The sequence below is a fragment of the Caloenas nicobarica genome, chromosome 7, assembly GCF_036013445.1.
Source record: "Caloenas nicobarica isolate bCalNic1 chromosome 7, bCalNic1.hap1, whole genome shotgun sequence".
NCBI classification, from domain to species: domain Eukaryota; kingdom Metazoa; phylum Chordata; class Aves; order Columbiformes; family Columbidae; genus Caloenas; species Caloenas nicobarica.
The window spans coordinates 28,634,653-28,652,329 of record NC_088251.1 but is presented as its reverse complement, the minus strand read 5'-3'; the positions used below and the strand labels follow the sequence as shown (position 1 = coordinate 28,652,329).

The following is a 17,677-nucleotide window of genomic DNA, read 5'->3' as shown; positions in this document are numbered from 1 at the left end:
TGTGTAGTCAGTGCAGCCTTCCACTAAACAAATGTTCTGATTCTGCCTTTGGAAAGTATGGATGAATAATATATGAAATCTCTTCAGTGCACTGTAAAGGAGAGGAAAGGGTAAGAGAAACATGGTTTGGAGGCAAAGAAAGTGAAGAAATGGTTGTAACTTCTTAACAGAAGGATTAAACCATCACTAGCTCAAAGTCTGAGGATGCATACAAACTATACAAAATACTTGGATTAGAAGAACCTTCAGTGACTCTGTGGTTTGATCCCTGCCTGTAATTACCCCTCTTATTTACTACACTCGCAAAATATTTGCCTTGTCCCTCACATTTTGCTACCTGTCCACAGCACATCACTGAGGAATAGAGAAGAATGGCTGCAGTGGGTCCTTTAGCTGCTTATGTCGTGGATAGAGCTGCTTTGTAGTCATTGAAGTATACAAACACTCATGTGCTGTAAATACCAAACAAATCACAGAGCAGACATCATCAAAAGCAGTCAGAGAAGGAAGTAAAGTAGGAGGCATCATTCAGAGCAGGAAAAGAAGAAGGAAAGCTTCATAGCAATCACACGTTCTGGGTTAGTCATTATTTGTCCCCATGCTGGTGGAGGGGACTTGCTGAAGCATTGCGTCACTTGGAAATATTAGTTGCTGAAGCCGTTGTCTGAAGCCTCTGAATGAGAAGGAGAAGATTTTTCAGCCTTCTGAGAGAAAATATTAAATCAAAATGGGCTAGGAGGACTTACCGACTGCAAGGTGATAAATATGCCCTTATTCACGTATTGTTTTGTATGGATGCTGTCAACATAAACGTTACATGTCAAGCATCTTCTAGAGAATTACTATTTTCCATTATTTTTCCCTAATTTTTTGTATGGAGAACCTTTTATTTTTCCCTAATTTAATTCATTGGTTTTTTGTTGTGTTTTTTGGTGGGTTTGGTTTGGTGGTTTTTTGGTTTTGGTGGCTTTTTTTTTTTTTTTTGAGATTTGATTGCTTAATTCAATGTGGGTATTTTGAAACAAATACATGTCAGTTCAAATCCACAGTTATGTTCTAATACAATGCTGTTGTGCTGGCACAGCGTTATGGAATTTGTTTGAAATTTCCTAGTTGTTTGTAAAATGTATTCACTGTTTCATTTTACCTTACACAGTTGCTGTTGTTAGTTTATTGGTTACTTGGGACATAGACAGTTTTTATCACGTGTGTGCACACTTCTTTGCGCAGTGCAATTCCGGTTCTAAACTGATATACGCTGGGTTTTATGAACAGGCTAAAGAATGATCACACCAAGTAGTCCTTGATTTTGGCTCACAGCACGAAACAAAGTGGTCTGAGCCTGGAGATCCGTCTGGGAATGTGGGTGAGTCAGCCCCCTGGTCACCTTGTTAGGACATCGTCAGGTTGGTGTCTCACCATATCTTGTACGAGTTAATTATGTGGCACCGCGTGGTGCAGGTACAGCGCTCGGAGAGCCTGGGTGGGTTCTTCAGGCAAGGTGGTCCTGTATAGAATGCTGGTGATGGTTGGCAGTCCAGGCAAAAATGCAGTTCTTGATATAAGACACAGGTCAATGGCCTTTGAAAATGAAAGAGCAATGTGTGTGTATATTAAATGGTGTGTGTATCTAGATAAGGAAAGATCACCTGTGTGTATGTGCATATATGCAAATAGAAATCTAATTTACAAGTTAATGGCAGAAGAACAAGCGAGTTTCAAGTGGGATATATTTTATAGTTATGGGATTAATAGTTACTTTCACTGGATTTAACATATTTCATTGATTACACTGACTGCTTATCCTGTGTTCATTTTGAAACCACCAATGCTTTTCGTATGAAAAGAACTGTGAGAAATGTTTGCTTGTATCTGTGGACAAAGGTAATGGAAAAAACCCAGTCCTCTCATCCACATATTTATCTGAAAGATGTGTTGTATATCTGCAGTTGATTTTGCAGAATGCTGATTAGCTAATACTGTTTTTGGCATGCAGCTTATCCATCGTGTAGGAGAACACTATCTGAATTTCAATTTACTTTTCAAAATGATGTTGAACTGCTATTCCTTTAAAGGCTCTTCGGCCCATTTGGGGACCCAGCGCAGACAGTGGAGCTGCAGTCTGGTCTCAAAATCTAATTGCATTGATATGAGGCAGCTGAAGCAGTGATTGTTGAAGAGCTTGAGATGGATTGCAAAAAATAAGTGCTTCTGAGCAACTTGCTTAGTGTCCTTGTTGGAAACTCTGCCCTGAGTTTATTTTTACTTTCATTGGTCACAGACTTTTATGGTAAAAGCTCTGTGCTTCAATATAGTTAAGGAATTCATTAGTTCTGTGTGGTTTTGGTATGATCACGTTTCTGTTGAAGAACCTTTGTGCCTCTGAGAGCACTGGGCAAATAATGGAAGGAGGAATGGGGAGTCAAGGTAACATCAGGTCTTAATCCCTTTGTGTCCGCCAGCAATTTGCCACTGTTTAAACTTCCAGAATCTCACCCTTATAAACATTTGTTTTTGCAGTGATGGGTCTTTCCCTTACGATTCTGTTCCCTGGCAGCAAAATACCAACCAGCCCCCAGGCTCTTTATCAGTGGTCACCACAGTATGGGGTGTGACTAACACCTCTCAAAGCCAGGTAAGCTCTGTTTTTATGATCCCTCCCCTCTACATACAGGTTTTCATTAATGTTTCCAAAAGGGAAAGCTTTTTGGAAAATCCTCTTGGGATAAATAACAGTAGCTGTGTTCTTTTTGTTGTATGTGCTGCATTTTTTTTCTAGTTGTGTTCTCTTTGGTGGCATCGGAAAGAAGGCGTCTGAGAGCTTGGGTCGGCTACTCCCTTAGCTGCATTCATGTCAGGCTTGAGTTTAGGACATATTTTGCACTTCGTGGTTTCAAAACTAAATGATATTTTGGGGTAATCGCAAACATGTTGGGAGTTTCAGACTGAATTTGAAGAGTTGTTCTATTAAAAACAAAATTTCTAGTTAGATTCATCAAATGAGTTATTGTTGATTTAGCCCAGGGTGGTGTCGTACTTGTGCACTGGTGAAACCCGGGGCCAAGTCTACCCCCCACACTGAGGTGCGAACGACCAGCGATAGGCTGTGGTCTCTTCAAGCTCTCCTGTTAATACTACCTTACTTTGCAAAAAATATTTCAATGTGCATTGGAGCAAAATTATGAGCTCCTGGCGTCAGGTGGGAGCCACACTTGCTAGATTTTCATTGGGTTCTCTCCACACTTTCCTCTCTTCTTGTTTTGTGATGTATATTGAATTATGCCATAGAAAAAGAAGCGGCTTTAATGAAGGAGACACCAGTTGTTTGCGATCGTGGGCTGTCTGGGTGGTGTGGCACAAATCAAGCTCTCAGGCTGTCTAGCCTTTTCTTGCACTGTGGGTGAAGTGCTCTAAACACATCACCATCTTTAATGAGTGCAAATGGTACATAAACCTAACCTATCTCTTCTACCTTTTTCAAATCAAGTGACATTAGATCCCATACCAAAATTTCTGTGAATTTTTTAATCTATTTTAATTTTGGTCAGAAAATTAAAAACAGAATCGTTATGGATTGAGCCATTTGAAAAAGAAATAATTCAAGGTCCAAATCATATAAATACTCACACGGCACTTATGAACGCACTGTTTGTAGCAGTATCTTTCTTCAAAAAATAAAGAGAGGAGACAGTTACAGGATCTATAGCGTCATTTATTATTGGTGATTTCTTTTTAACACCTTAAAAGAAAAGGTATCCCATCTGTGAGAGAAACAACGGAGTAAACACTTAGGTCTGTACATTGGCCAGAAAATGGAAATAATAGTTTCTTGTAGAAATCTTTCACACTTAAAAAGGCAAAAGGAAAGGGGGAAAAAAAAAAAAAAAAGACTTGGAGCTCTACCGTAAGAACACTGTCATGTTATTTGAATTCTTCATGATACTTCAGAGGAATGTGCAATAAAAAGAAAAAAAAAAAGCTTTGGTAAAAAGAAGAATATGCTTCTTCAGAATCACTGCAAGGGAAGGATGAAACTCTGAAATGTGAAGCTTGGTTGTAGCTGTTTAGAACAGATTGAAAAGAATGGCAGGGTTTCCCATAAGTCTTTGTGCTCCCTGAGGGAAATGAATGAACCGGGCTCACTGATTCTGATTCCCTTTCACAAATTCCCAAAGCTCATGATTTGGTCTTCTGAAAAAATCATGACCACTAAATTTCTTCCCAAGTAGGAGACAGATTTCCATGCAGGTGATCCATGAACAGCCATGCTTATATCTCTAATAGGAATTTTGGTTCAATTGAAAAAAAAAAAAAAAAAGCTTCTAAGAAGCAAACCAAGTCCTTTTAAAAACAGAACAGAGGACTCTTTTCTAAGCAGCAATAAAAACAACCAACAGACTTCTGTACACTTTAGCAAGACTTAGATTCATGAACAGGTCAAGCCACTGAAATATATTCATTCACAGTTTTTTACCCTTCACAGTATGCCAATGGGGCTGAATATTCGCAGGCTATCTTGAAGTCCTACATCAGAAAAAAAAAAAAAAAGAAAAAGCATGTACTTCATCAGATGAATTTGTCACCTGCAAAGCATGACTCTAGCAGGTCTTTATTATAACTTTTTTCATAAGCTTGTTAGTTTGGCTTCCATCTAGTTAAAAATCCCCTGTGAAGAATAATTAGAGATCAGAAAGTCTTGTTTGTTTGGAGATGGCAAAAGGAGAAATCACCAGGAATGTGCACCTGCACGTCAACAGGGTGTATGTTGATTAGAATTCAGAGTACAGGGTGGTTATATTGTAATTTATCAATTGCAGCAATTCGACTTGATTCGTTCCATGTAGTTTAAGGTATAGCCCCTTATTCTCGTGTTTCTACTCGCAGGTGCTGGGAAATCCAATGGCAAATGCCAACAACCCTATGAACCCAGCAGGGAACCCCATGGCTTCTGGGATGACCACCAGCAACCCCGGAATCAATTCCCCTCAGTTTGCGGGGCAGCAGCAGCAGTTCTCGGCCAAGGCCGGCTCCACTCAGCCCTACATACAGCAGGGCATGTACGGGCGGCCCAACTACCCTGGAAGTGGAGGCTTCGGTGGCAGGTAAGATTGACTTGTGCGAGGTCAAAAATGGATGTAAATAGTCGATGAAGCTTGTTTGAGTGACCTGGCAGAAGTGTAATGGGCTTATTTTAATTATATAAAGTTTCAGTGGCTATTTTATGCTGGTTAACTGAAGCGCATACTGCTTTTACAGCTTCGGAAATCTGCTACCCAAGCTACAATGAAATTCATCATGGTAAATGGAAATGGCTTAGGTCAATCAATTAGCTCTAATAAACCCCCAAAATAAAGTTTTAATTAAGAGAGATTGTTAAACAGACCGCAGGCTTAGGAATGATTAACATTTAATAAGGCTGGGATGTGAAAGGTATTGATGGTATAGTTTCTATGCACATGTGGAGGAATAAGATGGAGTATTTGGCAGAGTAGGTTCCTACGCAATGGCATATTTCTTCCCAAAGACTTGCTCTACAGCAGGGATTTGAAAAGAGCTGGAGGTGAAGACGTTTGTTGGGAGATGGTAAAGCCGTGTATTTATTTTGGGGAAATAAATGCTGTATTAGTGGAATAAACCAAAACAAGTAGCCTGGATTTTGTTACATTTTGACTTTCTGTGTCTATGCTTTGTAAACAAGGGTGGTAAGTGCACTTAACTGAAACCACTGTTGATGGTCTCTCTGCAAAGCTTGCTGAAAAGGTTGTTAGCGTAGTCAGTCTAGTGTGAAGAATATCAGCCTGGGACTCGGGGAACTCTCTTCTTTCATCTCTGCCACTGATCTACTGAGTGACCTTGAACAAGTCAGAAAGTTTCTTTAGCTTTCTATTAACATCTCTAAAATGGGCACAGTATACTGGCCCATATTTATAAAGATAGCTGATGTCTTGGAGTGGGCAAGGCATGGTTTAGCTTTATCTGTCTTATGATCAATAGCACAGCCGGATAAGAACTGCAAAATACATTGTGTGGGATCCAGCAGAGCTGATTGCATTCGCTCTCTGCTGGCATTTCTGCAGAGGTGCAGGGAGGAATGCTTGTAGCGCGTCGGGAGCACTTGGCGTAATTCACCGCTGAGACAGATGAACGTGCTGTAGTGGAGCAAGCTGTTCTGCTGCCGTGCAGCCTGCTGCGCTCTTGGGAGTGGAGCGTGCAGGAGCTGTCAGGATTTCGGTTCAGCTTCACAGGAAGCTGCAGAGCTGCAAAGCAGTTCTCTGCCCCCAAACAACTGACAGTGGTGCCTTGCAGTCCCAGTGGCAGCTCTGTGACTGTTGCACCTGAGCAGCACTTGTATCTCATGTACACACCCAATTCCCCGTCCTGCTGCCTTTTGTTAGGCATTGACACACGGCTTGAGAACAGTTGCAGGTGAGGATCACACCAGCGTTCAAACCAAACTCCACCAGACATGTCTTAATTCTCTCCCTCTTTCTTTCTTTCTTTCTTGCTTCTCTTCCCTGTTAGTTACCCTGGAGGCCCAAATACCCCTGCGGGAATGGGGATCCCTCCCCACACGAGGCCGCCAGCCGATTTTACCCAGCCAGCTGCAGCGGCCGCCGCTGCTGCAGTCGCGGCTGCAGCTGCTACTGCAACAGCTACAGCTACAGCCACTGTGGCCGCCCTTCAGGAAACGCAGAATAAGGACATGAACCAGTATGGACCGGTAAGAGAGTAACCTGTATGTCTTCACACCTGCCTGATCTGACCATCACAGGGAATTGGGCTGTCCTTCATATGCCCCTGTTTATCAGGGTGCCTGCTCTGGGTTTTTTTGTGCATGAGTATGGCTCTAATGCTCATGACAAACTGCTGGAATGTTTGTGTCTAGGTATGAGTCAGTCTCCTGTGTTTTTGCTGATAAATCTTGCCTAAGTGTAGTTTGGAGATTGCCCCTTAAAAAAATTGAATATCACCCAAAGTTACAGCTGCATCCGATGTGATAAATTATTGCTGCTTGTACCAGTCCTATGAACCTCTAAATTTGAGTACCTGGTGAAATGTTCCAAAATCCTGGAATAGGTTTTGTACCTGTTGGTTAATTGTTTATTCTGCCAGTTACAGTTAGTTGGTTGTTTTCTTCCCTTCAAACAAGGAAACAACAGTAGAAAAGATATTTGCTTTTTAATAATGTTGTCTATGAGAACAGCTATGCGAGACGTGGATTTCTGGTGATCCATATCCTCCAGCATGTCATGACTTCATGTAATAATTTTTTCTTAAAATAAGCAAGGGTTTGATCAATTCAGGCTTTTTCCTCCTTAGCTTTTTTACCTCTCTGAGTTTTGAAGTATATGGACCCATATGCCAGGTGGTGTAAAGAAGCACAACGTCTTAGAAATTGTAGTGTTGTGCTCTATTTACACAGCCGACTTCCTGACCTGTTACCTTACAGTAATAGACTAGCCGATTTAAACGATTTAGTTGCTCACCTTATGTCTATCTCTCATACGCCTTCGACAATTCCAATTGAATTTTTATTATAAATAACATCACCGCCCATCAAATGTTGGACAACATTGACGGAAAATGCGACATAAATCCTCCCCTTCTTCCCTCCCCCCAAAGCATGTTCATCTCCCGCCTCCCATTTTAAATGCATGTCGCATTTTATTCTTTTTTTTTTTTTTTTTTTTTTTTTTTTTCTTCTTCTTCGTTGAAGGTTTGTTCCTCTTTCCAGATGGGTCCAACCCAGGCTTACAACAACCAGTTTATGAACCAGCCTGGTCCTCGTGGCCCTGCCTCTATGCCAGGCAACATGAACCCAGCAAGCATGGGAGCAGGAATGACGCCTTCCAGCATGAGTGGGCCACCCATGGGCATGAACCAGCCCCGGCCTCCTGGGATGAGTCCCTTCAGCACCCACGGGCAGAGGATGCCTCAGCAAGCCTACCCAGGCCCACGCCCCCAGTCCTTGCCCATACAGGGCATAAAGAGACCGTACCCAGGAGAGGTAATAAAATAAATTGTATTTTGCACACACTGTGATTTGGACTGAAAGTTGCAACGTGCTGGGTAATGCGTGGTGTGCATCCCAGTGCAATAGATACGTCGTTGTTCCAGCCTTGGTAGGAATACTGTTGTTAAAATACGAGGGGCAGCAGCTCTTCCTTTTTAGCTTCTAAAGCATTCAGGTTGGCCCTTGCTATGTAAGTGAAGATGACAGTCATTAAAACCAAGAAAGGCCCAAAACCGACTGAACCCTCAAAATGTCACTCTGAGATTCTCATGCTAGATAGTGAACTTATAGACCTTAAACAGACTTCCTTCACAGGAGTAGATTTATTTAACGTGACAATTTAAAGGAGATGTTGGACGTGAAATATTTCATTTGAGCCCAATACATATGTGATCTGCATTTTCTTGGATGGTGGTATTGTTCTAAAGAAATACAGGGCATACGTTGTATAAACACCAATAGTCATAACGTTTATTTTAGCTTTCCAGACTTCTTAAGGCTTGATTTTCATAGGCACTGAGATGAATATAAATCATGTTGAACTCAAGTCCCTCTGTGTCAGCATTTATTTAATATAAGTTTATTTGGAGTGTGGTATTTCTGTCTAAGTTCCCATGCTGTTATATGAGATCTGAGTGGCTTTGTAGACAAAATTACATTGCCATTGACTTGTGTGATGACCTCGGGCAAAACACTTAGGGTCAAATTTTTAAAGAAATTTAAACAACCCAAGATGTAGACAGGTGAGCTTTCGGATTTTGAAAAGCACCAGTGCATTTTTACTCTTCAAATTGGTGTGAATCTGGCAGTAGATGCTTTTGAGATTTCACCAACTCTCTCTCAGCATCTATATGCACCTAAATGTCTTTACAAATCTAACTAGTTACTAGCTTCAGAGAAAATTTCCTGGTAAAATTCTATATTAAAGTAAGACTACAACAACAGCTGTAACTCCAGGTGTAGAGCTTGGAAGATTATGATATTGCCCTGACTATAACAGTGGTAGTAAGAGTTTATAGAAAACATACAGCATGCAGATAATATAGCAAACATTTGTTATTGAGCTACATTTCTTTCCTGATCTGCAAACTTGAAAAAAAATTTTAAAAAGGGAAAAACAGTTATGTGCTTTTGCAGGAATTGCTTCTCTGCGAAGGCTTTTCACTCTGTAAATACTGCCACTTACTCTACAATTAAGTTAAGAAAACACAGAATGTGGCTTGTTCAGATCATTTTTATCTTCAGATTTCGTATTTTAAGGAAGACTGTAAACCCCTTCTGCTGCTTCAGAAGCAGGTGTTTCATTGTGAGTGAATATGATCATGTTGCCAAGAAGTCAGCGCTGAACAGTGCTCTAAATGTTATGTGCTTGCTGGTCTCAGATTCTGCAGATCCTGTAGATGCTATTTGCGTGTTGGTTTTTGAAAGCTTAATTTGTGGAAACTTCTTATTAATCAGTTAATCAGGTTCCACTTAAATTTGAGAAGAAACTTCTTCTCAGTGAGGGTGACAGAACACTGGAACAGGCTGCCCAGGGGGGTTGTGGAGTCTCCTTCTCTGGAGACATTCAAAACCCGCCTGGACGCCTTCCTGTGTAACCTCACCTAGGTGTTCCTGCTCTGGCAGGGGGATTGGACTAGATGATCTTTTGAGGTCCCTTCCAATCCCTAACATTCTGTGATTCTGTAATTTTTCAAATTGACATTTTATTACCTTTAAAGTTCCGGTTTTCATGATTTTGGTTCCAGAACTGCAGCACAGGACTAGCTACCACTAGCAAGATGTTGATATTATAACTAGTAATAGCTTCTATTTAGTCGTTTGGGTATTGCCAAACACTCTAGCACAGTTGCCAGCGTAGCAGTTGTGTTGAGAAGGCAGACATGGACACCACAGCTTCTATTCTCTGCCCATTCCAGGATTATCTTTTTTTTAATGTTACTTTTTGTGCTTTCATTCTCATCTGGATGAGGGGATGGGGCTGGTAGCACTTGTAAAAACACAGAGATTTTGTGAGCATTGCATCTGGTTGTAGCTCTGGTTTCTTCAAACACGGTGCCCTTTGACAGCGCTGCAGCACCAAGGGTATGTGTGTGTTAAGGTGCCTGGTTATTCTTATCCCACTTTGGTTTGTGGGACTCTTACGCTTTGTAGTGTCCACTTACAGCCATCAGAACCCTGGTCTAGGCATGGGTGGAACTAAGTTGAGGGGTATTCACCTGGAGGGTTTTTTTTTTTTCTTTGATTCCACTGTTGAATGTATCCTAATAATCAATTCAAGACGGCTGCTTGCATGAGACAGATCTTTGTCTTCCTTCTTCTCTGTCACGAAATAGCCGAATTATGGAAACCAGCAGTATGGACCAAATAGCCAGTTTCCAAACCAGCCTGGTCAGTACCCCACTCCCAACCCTCCAAGACCCCTTACGTCTCCCAGCTACCCGGGACAGAGGATGCCAAGCCAGCAAAACACAGGGCAGTACCCTCCTCCTACGGTCAACATGGGGCAGTACTACAAGGTAGGAATTTTTAGATTATCTTCTTGCATTCTGGTAGACATGTATGAATGAAGTCACATTAGTGACTTGATAGATACTGCTTTTACCTATTTAAAGGAAAGAAAAAAAAACCACAGTGTTTTTACTAATGTTTTGGATATCACAGGACCAAGTCAATCAGCCAAGTTGCATTGTAACTTCAGAGCAGTTCACAAAGAAAATTGAATGTTACTGCAGCTCATTAGAGGCTTTTACAAGAAAATGTTGGGTTTGCTTTAAATATAGCATGTGAAAAGAAGTGCCTAATGAGATTCAGGTGTAATATTTTCACCTATTCATGGCACCCTGCAAGAATACAACTTCGGAAATATGTAATAAACAAGTTCCACGTTGCAGTTTCCCAGTTTTACACATACAATGGTCACCATCGGGTTAAGCCAGCTCAAACTTAAAAGCTGTTCCAGCTAGAGAATTCACCTTTGAACTGAAGTTTGCGTGGCTCTCCGACCCTTCGTGCCCTTTTCTCCTTCTGTTTCCACTGCGCTGCATGGTTTGGGCAAGAATTAGACTTGTTAAAATGTTGCCTAACACCTGGTTTATTGATACGTCTTGAGCGCTTAGTATTATCCAAACTGAGTTTGTACTGAGGACCTGCTGTGGTTTGACATCTTTGAAGTGTGCTCAAAGGTGATCTTTTGCACACAGGTATTCCAGCGAGTAAAAAAATGGGGAGGACCATCCAATGAGCTTGACCTGCTCTTAAAGCATCAGCTGTTGCAGTCTCTGGAATACTCTGATTTTGAACGTAGGCTGAAAGAATCTAAGATACATACTGGTCTTGAACTGGAATTGTTCTGGTGTGATTGACAGAGAAAACACCATTGAAAAAAAGAGGAAAAAAAATCCTTTACTATAGGGCATCTGTTCTACGTGCAACAAAGCTGTCCACTGTGGTGCTCATAGTTGCATCACGGCAGCTTTTGCAGTAACTGCCAGGAAGAACACAAGGAGGAGGCAGTTCCTCAACTACCGTCCTTCCAGTGCAGTCACATGTGCTAAAATAACAGCAGAAAATCTCTGTGAAGTTTCTAAGTGACAGATTTTTTTAATACAATTTACATGTGTTTATTTTAGATGGAGTTTAAATTTTTTGTTTACAGGATAGTTCCAATGGGCAATCTCTGGTCTTTTCAATGCATCCCCTGTTTTGTATTCAAACATCAATTGTTCTGGAAACAGTTAGAAAATAAGAGACCTCATTAAGAAGGGAGATTTTCCTGACTAGCGGAAAAATTCCAGCTTGCCACAGTCAGGACCTGAACCTTTGGATTGTATTGGTTGTGGAAATACTAACTGTATGTGTTAAAGAAAAAAGCAAAGATGGTTGGAAATGTAAATGCTTAAGATTTCAGAATACAACTCTTTCAGGTACCTTAGAGTATCCTAAGCTAGCAGTGCAGCATTTAGATACCGAATCAGATTTGAAGTGCTGATACTTTGGCTGTCTGTAAAGATTTTCATCTTTTGATGCTCTGTGTATGTGCTTGTGGTATGTGAGCCATTACGAGAGGGTTCCATGCAATTGCGGTTTTGTTTAACGTCAGCTTCCTTTGCATCATCATTATTGGTTTATTCTGTTAACTGCAACAATTCCCTTAATTACAAGAAAGAGAACCAATGGTATTTTAATACTATAGCTACTATTTATACTTAACTGTCCTTTTTGTCTTAGTTTGTCTTATTCAACAGCAAACTAAGAACAGAATCACATTGTAGGTACACAGAATAAAAGACGTCCCCTGACCCCCAGAGCTTTCATTCTGAGTAGATGAGTTGGACAGGCGTGGAAGAAAGGATAGATGGAAGTGAGAGAGACACAGACATTCTAATTGTGTGTCTTTGGATTTTGTTTTCCATGTAGGCTTTTGTGCACTGGGGCTATTTTGGGGGAAAGCCAAAGAGATACAAAGGGCTGGGTGGGCTGAGGTGGTGTGGAAAAACTGAAGCGAATGGCTGGTTTGGAAAAAGAGCAGTCAGAGGAACGTGATAAGCCTCTTGGCAGCCTTGCTTGAATCTGGTCATTGCCTGAATTAAGCTGGCTGGTCTGCTGGTTTCAGTTCCTGCTTTGCACTCCTCGTTTCCCTCTTCCCTGAAGGCCTCATGGGACCTCTGGTGGTATCTTGTCCTTCCAGAGACAGAGGGGGCCCCCCCACCTTGTTTGTAGTCTTTGCTGTTTGATAGCAGTACAGTTCACGAGGCTTATTATTCTTATTTTCAGACTGCAGTAACAATGTGATGTTATTTATTTTCTAGCCATCAAGGCCTGTACCTGTGGCAAATTACCCTCATTCACCTGTTCCAGGGAACCCCACGCCACCTATGACTCCAGGGAGCAATATTCCTCCATATCTGTCACCCAACCAGGATGTCAAACCACCATTCCCACCTGACATTAAACCAAATATCAATGCTTTACCACCGCCTCCAAGTGAGTAGCAAACAGAATGCCCCCACAGTCATTTATTGTCCCTCTGTTCTCTGCCACACACCTTTCAGAGCCTGGAAACCAGCTCCGATTGCTGCTCTGGGAGAGGCTTGGATTGCGGATTTGTGACAGGTGGCGGGCTCCCTGGTATCAGAAAAGTTCTTCCAGGTTAAACTTCTAAGGGCTTTGCTCCTGAAGTATTCCTTTGATATGCTTCCTGAGGATAAAACACTTGATTTTGAGTTCCATTATGTCTGCTTGATAGGCTTGTTTATTGTATGAACTTTCATTGTGGTCTGTTTTGTTCAAGGGCAAAGCCATTCATTGAACATCACTGCAGAACAGAGGAAAATGTGAATATTTATAGCAGTGTCTCTGTTGTGATCCATACAGGCTTCCTAAGATTATTCAGGTGTATGCCAAAAATTGATATATGTTCATTTCAAAGCCACTCAACGTCACAGCTACATTTGGCTGGGAACAGGACAAGAATAACAAGATCTTTCTGGCTGTATACTAGCACAAGATACTTGAGGTTCTAAAGTGACTGATGAATAATAGGAGGTATCATTTACTAGGGAACTGGGAGAACCTTTATGTTTTCTGTAAAATAACTGCTGCTGCATTAGCACTTTGCAACTGGTGTTTGGAGTTCAGGATAGCTGAAAAAAGAAGTAGAAGGAGGTGGCCTGCAGTATTATTTGGCAAGAACACAGCATTTAAAGACAAGTTATCACAAAACCGCATTTTATGAGATCAGATAGTAATTTAATACCAGTGTCTTTGGTCATTGGATAGTTTCAGCTGGTGAAACTATTGGAACTAATTGGCTAATGTTAATCTCAGTTCAAAGCAGGGGAAATAAGCATTATCACAGTTTGCAGTAATTAAGAGATTTGTTGTCAGTCTTCTGCCCATAGAGTAAGCCTGTACACAGAACCTATCCAGTAATAAAAAGGAGGAATTCTTGCTGTGCCTGGTTTTATTTTGTGGCTGGAATGCTGAGATCCTAATGTTAAGTGTGGGAGAACAGAAGACTTTGGTTTGCCGTCACTATCAGTTTGAGCTTGTATCAGTTAGATGGTGTAGATACTTGTGATTTTCCTTTTTGTGTGTATGAACCTGCTAAGTTAGAGCCCGTAGCAAATCACTGTGCCGTTTGTTGCGATTCTGTATAAATACGCACATTATTATTGCACTGCAGATGCTAAAGGGAAAGTTCACACTTTCTCTCCCTCTTCGATCCCAGCCAACCACAATGACGAGCTGCGTCTGACATTTCCCGTGAGGGACGGTGTTGTACTGGAGCCCTTCCGGCTGGAGCACAACCTGGCCGTCAGTAACCACGTCTTTCACTTACGGCCGACTGTTCATCAGACGCTGATGTGGAGGTAAGCTCAGCCCCGCTGCCAGCTAGTCTTGCGCTCAGCGATGGAGGAGTGGCAGGCCAGATAAACTTCATTTAGGTTCGCAATGAATTTTACTGTAAAAGTTGTGGCCTAGATAGGAAAAATGTCCTTTAAACTCACAGATACTGTCACCTGTCACTTCCCAGACACAACATGTTCTAAAATGGTTCCTGATCTGCATTGCGTCTCCTTACTGATAGCATACAGCGTGCAGTGTCGGAAAAATCACTGCAGCTGTTCATCCTTTCTGCTCTGTGAGGAACGGCTGTGGGACATGCACAGCCAACACAAGTACAAACTTCCGTTTGGGAGACTCGGAAGTCCTAGGTGCTTCGTGGCCTGTGAAATGGTAGTTGCAGGGGTAACTATGCAGGGCTGTTACAGTTTACGCTTAAATTAAATTATGCAGAGTATCTGGTAATGAAAAATAACACACTAATGAAGGACCTGATTTAGAAGCTGGGTAAAATAATTTGGAAAGACAAGTGCTTAAACCCTCCAAACTTTAGAAACTAACTTCCTAAATTCTTCCATTCATGTGACTCTACAAGTAAGGACAGGTCAGAAATATCAGAGAATGGCTTTACACATACAAAAGCTCTTAGTTCTTCACTTACAGTGAGTGCTACTTTCTAGCACAGAGGAACGGTTTTCCTAGGTGGTACTTTCCTGCATTTAATCTGCATAAGTGATTCCAGCTTATGTCTTGATTCTACCATCCTCATGGAAGGGCTTTAGAACAAATGAAAATCAGAGCCTTCATTTTTTTATTCGTATGTTTTAAAATACCACAGAATAATTTTGTCGTCGTCTTCTGTTTTTCTCTGAAAGCATCTCAGTTTTTATCCTGGCTGCTGATTACACTGTTTGAGCCTGTTTCTGTGCACTGTGGAGACTGGTTAGTTGCTCAGGATCTTTAATGAAGGTTGTTCCACAGGTATAGCAGCTGAGATGGTAAAATGCAGCATCTTAAGCACATTTTCCATTATGCCTGCCTCACTCGCCGTTTTTTCCCGAGCCTGGAGCACATACTCCCTGGCCTCGATGGGAGTGATAGCCTGTAGCTTCAGCTTTTTTCCCCTGTGAGGATCATCTTCCCGTTCACTGGAATCCACTTGAGACTTCTGTTTTCATGGTGTGGAGGGCATGAGGTGGGCAGAGAGGAGTCCTCAACCCCCCGCCCCAGGGACAGGCTATCTGAAGCTCCGTCTTGACGCGGGATGCAGGAACCCTTGCTGCCGCGGTGCCCCCTGCCCTGAGGCAGCCTGGGGGTTGGAAGGGAGGGCGACTGCAGGCAGACCACATCCAATAATTAACACCTAACTTTGAGGTCAGTTATTGCTTACTTGCATTTCATTATCGTGGAGTACTCACAGCAGAGGGAGTTTTGGCAGTTATTTGCCGGTTCTTATTAATAAGTAATCACTGCTGGGGATTGTGCTGGCTCATTGAGTAGATTTATAGTGCTGCACTGAGGCATGAAGCTGTTTCTTAATATCTGTTCTTTCTTTCTTCCTTAGCTCACCAAACACATAGCCTTTATTTAAACTTATTTTAATGAAGACTCATAGGTAAACTATGCTCAGGTCTGCTGTTTTGAAAAGCCTGTTAATAGTGGGGAGAAGGGATGGTCCTGTAATGAAGTCATTTCGCGTTTAACTCAGGGCTGGATGGATTCCAGAAAAATGAATTAGTCACATGTGTGGATGGATTTCGGTTTTATAGAGAATGGTGGAATCGAGCCAATTCGTAATACTTCCTTGCCAGTTAAAATTCTCAGCAAAACCTCTCACATGTACACACATAATGAACAGCAATGCAACTGTTTTTCTCCCCACTGGGAACTTTTCACGGTTACGAGAAACAGAAAGGTTGAAGACAGGGAAAATGTCGCCTTGAAGCTGGTTCAGTCTTAGCACTGCCTAGTTATTAATAGCATCCCACGGTGGAGACACTGCATGCTGAGGACACGAGGGTCTCCTGAGCTGTCACCGCTCTGTGACATTCAGCAGGCTCATTGTCCTCAGCAACACACTTAATCTGCTTGGGTTTTATGTCAGAGGTACCAAGCCTTGCATCCCTCTGGGTTTGGGTGGCTGTGGTCTTTTCACATGAGGGGAGAATCTCCAGTGGACCTTGCAGAGAGAGCTTTCAAAAAAATTTTCAATAAAATATTGGGGAAAAAAGCCTGGAAAGGCTTTATATAGATGGATTCTGTTGGAAGGTTGGGTAATTTGTATTCTATACCTTTAATTTTTGTCAAAACCCATGCTTTTATCCACTGCTAAATCTTGATGTTTTGAAATCCAGAAAAGGCGACGTTAAGTCAGAATTGAGATCTCTGGGTTTGGATAAGGAAAATGGCAGTTAGAGTGACGATCTCCTGAATGAGCTGTTCCTCATGGATCTTACAAAGATATCTTCCTTTAGGCAAGATGAAGAAATGAGCGCCTAGATTTTCAAGCATGAAAGATAAACATTCAGCTATCTTTTGCTGTCATAAACAGCAGAATCCTGACATTTCAGTTTAGTTCTTCATTTTCTTTTAAATCTCTTCTTCAAATTACTCATTCCTAACACAAGGTTAACATCCATGTATGAAACTGAAGTCATCGTCTCTGCCCACTTTATTTGTGATTAACTTAATCTCAGCCTTTTCCTTTTTTAGAGATGTTATAAAACTAATTCTTGAGGAGCAAAATAGTGTGTGGAAGTTGTTATTGGAGAGGTGGGAGGAATACATGCTCTCAACGAAGGTCTAAATTGGGTAGATTTAGTCCACCACTGTGTTAATCTGGAATCACACAAACACAGGACGTGAGACACAGGGGTCATTTTATCTTAGTTGATTTACTTGTTCCGAGGCAAGACTAGCTGTACCTGTATTTTGTCTGACAAGTGTTCATTCAAATGCTCTCTTAAATGCTCCGAAGTAGTGAAGAATCCAGACTTGAAGCGCAACCCACTGCAGCACATCACTTTCTTGTTCTTAACTCTTAGCACACAGGAAGGACCTACCTGGTGTTAACATTTTTCTTTCTGCAGGATCATTCCGTGGTCTAGTTCTGCAAAGTGGTTTGAGATGTTCCATTGGAAAGTCCTTTATAGGCATAAAATGTTAACAACTTCGTAGCATGCTTGCATCATTAATTCATCATGACTTGCTTTCGTTAAGGCTTTTATGAAGAAAGTGTGTTATATCCTTTCCTGGCAGTAATTCTAGAAAAATAATCTGACTGATAAAAAGCGTTCCTAGCATCAAACAACCTCC

The 17,677-nt window shown here is 41.6% G+C and overlaps 1 protein-coding gene across 5 annotated transcripts in view; it reads left to right on the top strand.

Moving 5' to 3' along the window:
• The window catches only part of ZMIZ1 (zinc finger MIZ-type containing 1), a 346,635-nt gene that overhangs the window by 306,838 nt on the left and 22,120 nt on the right, over positions 1-17,677 (top strand). For 4 of the 5 annotated variants that reach the window (XM_065638909.1, XM_065638911.1, XM_065638908.1 and 1 more), the window contains 7 exons: positions 2,521-2,635; positions 4,885-5,102; positions 6,523-6,721; positions 7,718-8,008; positions 10,351-10,533; positions 12,826-13,000; positions 14,247-14,388. In XM_065638909.1, the coding sequence (XP_065494981.1) occupies positions 2,521-2,635; positions 4,885-5,102; positions 6,523-6,721; positions 7,718-8,008; positions 10,351-10,533; positions 12,826-13,000; positions 14,247-14,388 (1,323 nt within the window). The remainder of the gene's footprint in view (positions 1-2,520; positions 2,636-4,884; positions 5,103-6,522; positions 6,722-7,717; positions 8,009-10,350; positions 10,534-12,825; positions 13,001-14,246; positions 14,389-17,677) is intronic. The other variant, XM_065638910.1, reaches the window with a different exon arrangement.